Raw genomic sequence first — 9,930 nt, 5'->3', positions numbered from 1 at the left:
CCTTTTGACCATGTAAACAATAGGGGAAATGCCTTGGGAAACTACTTGGCAATGCACTCTCATTTCTCTTAAATACACAACCAGTTCTCCCTTTGATAAGTTCATGGGGGGAAAGAATAGAGTAGGCGAAGGTTATCGCTTTCGCTCCCCTCTCTGTGTCCTTTTCTTTTCCTTTTCCTTGCGCTCCTGCTTGGCTAGTTTGTCTCTCTCCCTCTGCAGCTTGTCCTGTTCCTTCTTCCTTTGGGACTCATCCCGAAGTGAGTCTCGCTCCAGTTTTCGGGCATTAAGGACATCTTCCACATTGGTGTTTCGGAACAGAAGTTTGTCAGAACCAATGTTCATTGTGGTAGCACCTGAATCATCCTTCTCATCTGCTTCATCCTCTTCATCTGTCACATCAGCATACTGGGCCAGGAGGGCAGCTTTTCTCTGCTTCTCCTCTTCTGACACCATCCTTGGCTTTACTACAATTTGTGCCTGCTTCTCAATTAGGGTGGCAATGGCCTGTACTTCATCTTCTTTTTTCACTTTGGTGACAACATTCTGAGTTTCTGACCATCGTTCCACAATCTCCTTGCAGATATTAAGGAGGGAATCTTCTTCCAGGAAAGCAGAGAGGATGCCCTGCAGAGCGTCCAGCTTCTCTTCTTCCTCCTCCTCCTGCAGGACACCCAAGATGTAGGCTCCATAAACGGCTCGGTCCACTCCCAGTGCCTCCAACCGTCCGTCCAGCCAGGAGCCAAAGCCGCCGCCTCCGCCATCGCCTTCGCCAGGGGCTACCGCGGCCACTTCGCTGGGCGCCGCCATCTTGGGGTCAGGGTCCTGCAAGCCCCTAGGGCGCCTCCGCATATGTCTTAATACCATATGTCCCTAGAATTTCTTGCAGCTCACCTCAAAAACTCTGTTAGACTTTGGGAGGTGGAGGCGGGCGGATCACGAGGTCAAGAGATTGAGACCATCTTGGCCAACATGGTGAAACCCCGTCTCTACTAAAGCTACAAAAATCACCTGGGCATGGTGGTGTGCGCCTGTAGCCCCAGCTACCTGGGAGGCTGAAGCAGGAGAATCGCTTGAACCGGAGGCAGAGGTTGCAGTGAGCCGAGATCGCGCCATTGCACTCCAGCCTGGCGACAGAGTGAGTCTGCGCCTCAAAACAAACAAACAAACCAACAAACAAAAACTCAGACTTCCAAAATGTTTCTTAGAAGGCTCCTCCTCTAACGGTTCCTTATTAATCAGAAGCCTGTGCCATCCTTTTTTTTTTTAGTATAGTAAAATTGTCTTCCTAACTTACAGAAACACCTTTTCCCCACCTGCTCCTGCAGATTAAAACCACTAGGATTTTTCTCATTTTACATATTTAATTTTGAGTGTTTGTATTTACTGTATAATTTATTAGGATATCTTGAACATCAATTACATATAATTTTTTATGGCCAGTCCTTTCATGCTAATAATGGATTCGTAGCAAGCACATTTTATATGTGTGTAAAATCATTGCAGATTTGTCCTGATTTGCATCTGCTCTTCAGGATTGAAATGTAATTGGCAGTGAAGGCAACATCACATTAACCTTTGTTGGTTTACTGATTAATTCAACAGCCAGTTATTCAGTGCTTATGTTTTAAATACGGACCTGTTCTAAGAGCTTACTAATGAGGGAACAAGAAGAAGCAGATACAACTATTAATGGCATGGTAAATGCCTTCATAGTTTGAGCAAATAGATGTGGTGCCTGTTTCTGTTAGATAAAATTTCATGGCCGAGGGCAGTGGCTCCTGCCTGTAAGCCCAGCACTTTGGAAGGCTGAGGCAGGCAGATCCCTTGAGGTCAGGAGTTCAAGACCAGCCTGGCCTACATGGCAAAACCCCGTCTCTACTAAAAATACAAAAAAAAATTGGCTGGACGTTGTGGCACATACCTGTAGTCCCAGCTACTCGGAAGGCTGAGGCAGGAGAATCGCTTGAAGCCAGGAGGTGGAGGATGCAGTGAGCCGAGAGTCCACCACTACACTCCAGCCTGGGCGACAGAGCAAGATTCCATCTCAGGGGGGAAAAAAATTCATAGTTCATGTCTTTTTTTTTTTGGAGACAGGATCTCGCTCTGTCACCCAGCCTGGAGTGCAGTGACATGATCAACCTCCCAGGTTCAAGTGTTCTCCCACCTCAGCATCTCTAATAGCTGGGACTACAGGTGCATGCCACCATACACAGTTAATTTTTTTTTTTTGTAGAGATGGGGTCTCACCATACCCAGGCTGATCTCAAACTGTTGGGCTCAAGATGGAAAAGGTACCACCTGAAATCTGCACAACAAACCTTACTCTTTTTTTTTTTTTTTTGAGACAAAGCCTAGCTCTGTCATCCAGGCTGGAGTACAGTGGTGCGATCTCAGCTCACTGCAACCTCCACCTCCCGGGTTCAAGCAATTCTCCTGCCTCAGCCTCCCGAGTAGCTGGGATTATAGGAGTGTACCACCAAGCCTGGCTAATTTTTGTATTTTTAGTAGAGACAGGGTTTCACCATGTTGGCCAGGCTGGTCTTGGACTCCTGACCTCAAAAGATCTCCCCGCTTTGGCCTCTCAAAGTGCTGGGATTACAGGCTTGAGTCACTGCACCTGGCTGACAAAGCTTACTCTTAATATACCCTGCTTTTCCTGGTCACCTCCCCATAACTTGCCTCCCACATACCCTTATTCTTTTGTTTCAGCGAAACATGGTATTTAAGCCTGAATTTTAAGCAACCTCTTTGAGATACACTCATTTTTCCCTGGTATCTCCAATGTATCCATGAGATATACATACTGATAAACTCTTTTTCTCTTGTTAGTCTGTCTTTTATTACAGGAGTCTGTCCCAGCTAAGAGTCAGAATGATAGAAAATTATTTGAGGTGGAACCAAAGGGTTTGGTCCATCAAAGGATGGGAGATGAATAGGAGGGTGAACCGGAGGTAAACACATGTCTACGAGAATTCAGGGAAGGATATCTTGGTGCTTAGTGGAACAGAGGAGAAAATGAAAAGGAGTAAACCCTGTCGAAAAACATTTCAGCCTAAGACAGCTCTCATATGGATATGTAACCTGAATCGTATTGTTGAGTGGTCCAGCAATCTTAAACTGTGAATTTGTTATATATTGTAGTGCCCTCATATACCTGGAAGAAAAAAATATAAATCCTCTGTAGAGGAAGATGTCTTTAGTTTAGGCTTTAAGGAATTCCCATCAATAAGTTTTCGAGGACAGAAAGCAGAAGTCAGTTAAAGGTAACCAAGCACACAAGGAAATAAGCCACCATGAGACCGTGAACCAAGAAAAACAGATTTACAGAGATTTTTAGATAACGGAATGATCAGAAATAGGTTACAAAACATCTGTACTGGCTGGGCATGGTCGCTCACACCTGTAATACCAGCACTTTGGGAGGCCGAGGCGGGCGGATCACGAGGTCAGGAGATGGAGACCATCCTGGCTAACACAGTGAAACCTCGTCTCTACTAAAAAAATACAAAAAATTAGCCAGGTTTGGTGGCGGGCACCTGTAGTCCCAGCTACTTGGGAGGCTGAGGCAGGAGAATGGCATGAACCCAGGAGGCAGAGCTTGCAGTGAGCGGAGATCACGCCACTGCACTCCAGCCTGGGCAACAGAGCGAGACTCTCTAAAAAAAAAAAAAAAAGTATTTATAAATACTGAAAACTATAAAGCAAATAGAGTAGAATAGAAAACCTTGAAATAAACCCACATATATTTTCAAAAAATGTTTAACAAGAGTGCCAAGACCATTAAATGGGCAACAGTTAATTTTTTTTCAATAAATGGTGCTGGGTAAACTGGATATCCACATGCAAAAGAATGAAGTTGGAACCTTATCTTAGACTTTGTGAATCTGAAATATCTGAAACAGGTTTCAGTTGACTTAGAAAGTTTATTTGCCAAGGTTAAGGATGTACCCGTGACACAGCCTTAAGAGGTCCTGATGACATGCGTCCAATGTGGTTAGGGTACAGCTTGCATTTCGGGAGACATCATTCAATATGTGTAAGATGTACAGTGGTTTGGTCTAGTAAGGCAGGACAACTTGAAGAGGGGGCTTTCAGGTCAGAAGTAGATAAGAGAGTCCTTGATCCTTTTGAGTCCTTGATTAGCCTTCCACTGAATACACAATTTAGTCTGGCTCAGTGAGTCTGCACTTTTACATAAACAGTAGAGCAGAGGAAGCAATCAGATACGCATTTGTCTCAGGTGAGTCTGAGAGGGATGACTTTCAGTTCTGTCTGTCCTTTGTCCGCAAGGAATTTCCTTTTGGGCAAATTGTGAGGGAGGTGTGTAGCTTGTGTCTTTGTAGCTATTTTATTTAGGAGTAAAATGGGAGGCAGGTTTGCCTGACATAGTTCCCAACTTGACTTTTCCCTTGGCTTAGTGATTTGGGGGTCTTGAGATTTATTTTTCTTTCACAACTGTATACAAAAATTAACTCAAACTACATCAAAGTCCTATAGCTAAAGGTAGACATCTCTTAAAAGGAAACATAAGATAGATTCATGACATTGAGTTTGACAATAATTTCTTGGTTATGACACCAAAAGCACAGGTAACAAAAGAAAAAAATAAATTGTACTTTACCAAGTTTATAACATTTTTTTTGCATCAGAGGATATTATCAAGAGAGTGAAAAGACAAGTGGTGAGACACAGTGGCTCAAACCTGTAATCCCAGCACTTTGGGAGGCTGAGGCAGGTGGATCATTTGAGGTCAGGAGTTTGAGACCAACCTGGCCAACATGGTGAAACGCAATCTCTACTAAAAATACAAAAATTAGCTGGGTGTGGTGGTGGGCATCTGTAATCCTAGCTACTCAGGAAGCTGAGGCAGGAGAATCGTTTAAACCCAGGAAGCAGAATTCTCAGTGAGCTAAGATCGCTCCACTGCACTCCATCCTGGGCAATAGACTGAGACTTCATCTCAAAAAAAAACAAACAAACAAACAAAAAAACAGAAAAAGAAAAAAGACAACCACGGAACAGAAAATATTGGCCGATCACATATTTGATAAGATGATAATATCCAGAAAGTATAGAGACTTCCTAAAACTGAACAACAAAAAGACAAACAACCCAATATAAAAATGGGCAAAAGATTTTGCTATAGTTTGAGTGTGTCTGCTCCAAAATTCAGTTGTTTCCAATGTGATAGTATTAGGAGGTGGGGCCTTTAAGAGGTGATTAGGCCATGAAGTCTCCTTCCTTATAAATGGGATTAGATACCCTTATAAAAGGGCTTGCTAGAGAGAGTATGTCCCTTTTTCTTTTTTTTTTTTTTTACTCTGTCTTTTGCCATGTGAGGACAGTGTTCCTCTCCTCTGGAAGACACAGTGTTCCAGGTACCATCTTGAAAGAAGAGATCAGACCCTCACTGGATGGTGAACTTGACAGTGCCATAATCTTAGATTTCCTGGCCTCCAGAACAGTGAAAAATAAATTTCTGTTCTTTATAATTTACCCAGTCTAAGATATTTTGTTATAGAGTGCAAAATGGACTAAGACAAACTTGAATAGACGTTTCTTAAAAGAAGATCTCCAAATAGCCAATAAGCACGTGAAAAGATGCTTAACATCACTAATAATGAGGGGGATGCAGCTCAAAACCACAGTCTACTTCACACCCACTAGAATGTTTATGATAGAAAAGATAGACAATAACAAAACTGTTGATAAGGATATAGACAAATTAGAACCCTTTTGCACTGCTGGTGGGAATGTAAAATTGTGCAACTGCTGTGGAAAACTGGTAATTTCCTTCCAAATTAAACAGATATCATATGATCCAGTAATTCTCCTTCCAGGTATGTACCCAAAAGAATTGAAAGTAAGGACTTAAGCAGATATTTGTATACCCATTTTTATAACAGCTTTATTCCTAATAATGAGAAGTGAAAACTACCCAAATGTCCACTGATGGATGAATAAACAAAATGTGGTATATAGGTACAATGGAATATTATTCAACCTTAAAAAAGAATGGAATTCTGCTACATGCCACAATGTAGTCGAACCTTGAAAACACACTAAGTGAAATAAGCCAGTCACCAAAGGACAACTATTGTATGGTTCCACCTGCACGAAGTACATAGAATAGTCAAATACATGGTGGAAAGTAGAACATAGAACAATGGTTTACTGGAGTTTGGAAGAGGAAAGAATGAGGGGCTATCATTTAATGAGTACAGTTTTTCTATACAGAAATGAATAACAGAGGAAATCTTAGGAAATTAACAAACATGTGGAAATTAAACAACATGCTACTGAACAATCAATGGGTCAAAGAAGAAATTAGAAGAGAAATTTTAAAATATATTGAGAAAAACAAAAATGGAACTACAACAAAACCTATGGAAGGCAGCAAAAGCAGATTTAAGAGGGAAATGCATAGCAATAAATGCCTACAGCAAAAAAGAACAAACTAAGCTTACAGTTATCAGAAGGAAATAAAAAACGGCAGAAATAAAGACTAGAAAAACAATAGAAAAAATCAAGAAAATCGTTGGTTTTTTGAAAATATAAAATTAACAAAACCTTAGCTATACTAAGAATAAAGAAGACTCAAATAAAATCAGAAACAAAAGAGGAGACCTTACAGCTGATACCACAGAAATACAAAGCATTGTAAGACATTAATAGGAACAGTTACATGCCAATGGATTGGATAACCTAGAAGAAATGGATAAATCCATAGACACATATAGCCTACCAACAGTGGATCAAGAAGAAATACAAAATCTAAACAGACCAATAACAAATAAGGAGATTGAATAAACAATAAAAAGTCTCCCATCAAAGAAAAGTCTGGGACCTGATGGCTTCACCAGTAAATTCGACCAAACATTTCAAGGAGAACTAATAACAATCCTTTGTAAACTCTTCCAAAAATAGAAAAGGAGGGAATACTTCTAAATCTTTGTGTGTGTGTGTGTGTGTGTGTGTGTGACAGTATCTCACTTTGTCTCCCAGGCTGGAGTGCAATGGTGCAATCTCGGCTCACTGCAACCTCCGCCTCCCAGTTTCAAGTGATTCTCCTGCCTCAGTCTCCCGAGTAGCTGGGATTACAGGTGCCTGCCACTGTGCCCAGCTAATTTTTGTATTTTTAGTAGAGACGGGGTTTCACCACGTTGGCCAGGCTGGTCTCGAACTCGTGACTTCGGGTGATCTACCCACCTCGGCCTGCTAAAGTCCTGGGATTACAGGCATGAGCCACTGCACCCAGCCCTAAATCTTTTTAACAAGATCAACATTACCTTGACATCAAAGCCAGACCTGGACATTACAAGAAAAGAAAATTACAAGCCATTATCTCTGAAGAACACAGATGTAAAAATCCCCAACAAAATACTAGCAAACTGAAGTCAACAGTACATTAAAAGAATAATGTACCACAATTAAGTGGGATTTATCTTGTGGATGCAAGGATGTTTCAGCATATGCAAATCTACAAATGTGACACACCACAGTAACATAATGTGACACACATTAACAGAATTATGGAGAAAAATCATATGATCATCTTGTTAGATGCAGAAAAAGCATTCAACCAAATTTAATATCCTTTCATGATAAAAACTTGCAACAAATTAGGTGTAGAGGGAATGTACCTCAACACAATAAAGGCATATATGACAAGCCTACAGATGATATTATATTCAGTGGTAAAGTTGAAAGCTTTTTTTCATAGACAAGGATGTCCATTCTCACTACTTCTATTCAATATAGTACCAGAGGTCTTTGCCAGAGCAAGTAAGCAAGAGAAATAAATAAAAGGCATCCAAACAGGAAAGGAAATAGTGAAATTGTTGCTGTTTGCTGATTATGTAATCTTGTATTTATAAAACCCTAAAGTCCCCACCAAAAAAACTGTTAGAACTAATAAATGGATACAGTAAAGTTGCAGGATTCCAAATCAGTATAAAAACTAGTAGCATTTCTGGCCAGGCATGGTGGCTCATACCTGTAATCCTAGCACTTTGAGAGGCAGAGGTGGGTGAATCACTTGAAGCCAGGAGTTCGAGACCAGCCTGGCCAACATGGTGAAACCTCATCTCTACTAAAAATACAAAACTTAGCCGGGCGAGGTGGTAGGAACCTGTAGTCCCAGCTACTCGGGAAGCTGAGGCAGGAGAATCACTTGAACCCAGGAGGCAGAGGTTGCAGTGAGCTGAGTTTGCACCACTGCATTCCAGCCTGGGCAACAGAGCGAGACTCCATCTCAAAAAACAAAATAAAACAAAACAACAACAACAAAAAACTAGTAATATTTCTGTATACTAACAATGAACTATCAGAGAAAGAAATCAAGAAAATAATCCCATTTATAATATTTACAAAAAAGTAAATACTTAGGAATAAATTTAACCAAGGACATGAAAAATTCATAGACTGAAAATGATAAAATGTGGATGAAAGAAATTGAAGAAGACACAAATAAATAGGAAGATATTCCATGTTCATGGATTGGAAAAATTATTGTTAAAGTGTTCATATTACCCAAAGCAATCTGTAGATTCCATATAATCCTTATCAAGATTCTAATATGCCCTTTTATACAGAAGTAGAAAAAGCAATTCTAAAATCCATATGGCACTACAAAAAACTCTGAATAGCTAACACAATCTTGAGCAAAAAGAAGAAAACTAGAGGCATCACATTACCTGACTTCAAACTATATTGCAAAGCCATTGTAATCCAAACAGCGCGGTACTGGCATAAAATAGACATTGACCAATGGAGAACTCAAAAATGAACTCATGCATTTACAGTCAATTGATTTTTGACAAAGGGGACAAGAACACACGATGGGGGAAAGGACAGTCTCTTCAATAATGGGTGTTGGGAAATAGGATATCCACATATAGAAGAATGAAATTGGACTGTTATCCCACTCCATCTATAAAAATCAACTAAAAATGGATTAAAGACTTAAATATAAGACCTGAAATTGTGAAAATATTATACAAGAAGAAAACACAGGGGAAAAACTACACACTATTGGTCCAAGCAGTGAATTTTTTGATTTAATCTCACAAGCTCAGGCAACAAAAGCAAAAATAGACAAGATTACATTGAACTAAAAAGCTTTTGCACAGCAAAAGAAACAGTTAACAAAGTGAAGAGACAATCTATATATTGGGAAAAACTATTTACAAGCAATACACTTGACATGGCATTACTACTTAAAATATATATGGAACTCAAATAACAGTAGTAAGAAAACAACCCAATTTTAAAATTAGCAAAGATAATCCCAGCAGTTTGGAAGGCTGAGGAGGGAAGATCATTTGAGGGCAGGAGTTCAAGACCAGCCGGAGCAACATGGGGAATCCCTGTAAAAATAGAAAAATTAGCTGGGCCTGGTGGAGCAAGCCTATAGTCTCAGCTACTCAGGAGGCTGAGACATGAGAATTACTTGAACCCAGGAGGTGGAGGTTGCAGTGAGCCAAGATTGTGCCACTGCATTCCAGCTTGGGTGATAGAGCAAGAATCTCTCTGTCTAAAAAAAAAAAAAAAAAGGAATACTATGCAGCCATAAGAAAGGATGAGTTCATGTCCTTTGTAGGGTCATGGATGAAGCTAGAAACCATCATTCTCAGCAAACTGTCACAGGGACAAAAAACCAAACACCGCATGTTCTCACTCTTAGGTGGGAATTGAACAATGAGAACACTTGGACACAGGAAGGGGAACATCACACACCGGGGCCTGTCGTGGGGTTGGGGGAGGGGGGAGGGATAGCATTAGGAGATATACCTAATGTAAATGATGAATTAATGGGTGCAGCACACAAACATGGCACATGTATGCATATGTAACAAACCTGCACGTTGTGCACATGTACCCTAGAACTTAAAGTATAATAAAAAAAAGAAAAAAGGAAGTTCATCTGAT

At 40.5% G+C, this 9,930-nt stretch overlaps 1 protein-coding gene across 1 annotated transcript; it reads right to left on the bottom strand.

Moving 5' to 3' along the window:
- Nucleotides 1–37: 37 nt before the first annotated feature.
- Nucleotides 38–834, bottom strand: LOC116467590 (coiled-coil domain-containing protein 43). Its single transcript, XM_032151424.2, has one exon. It carries the CDS (start codon nt 805–807, stop codon nt 133–135), a length of 675 nt encoding a protein of 224 aa, XP_032007315.1. The 5' UTR covers nt 808–834; the 3' UTR covers nt 38–132.
- Between the last annotated feature and the right edge of the window lie 9,096 nt (nt 835–9,930).

Source organism: Hylobates moloch, unplaced genomic scaffold (assembly GCF_009828535.3).
Source record: "Hylobates moloch isolate HMO894 unplaced genomic scaffold, HMol_V3 SCAFFOLD_2, whole genome shotgun sequence".
Lineage (NCBI taxonomy): Eukaryota > Metazoa > Chordata > Mammalia > Primates > Hylobatidae > Hylobates > Hylobates moloch.
Note: the sequence above shows the minus strand (reverse complement) of the source record. Positions and strands in the feature narration are given on the sequence as shown.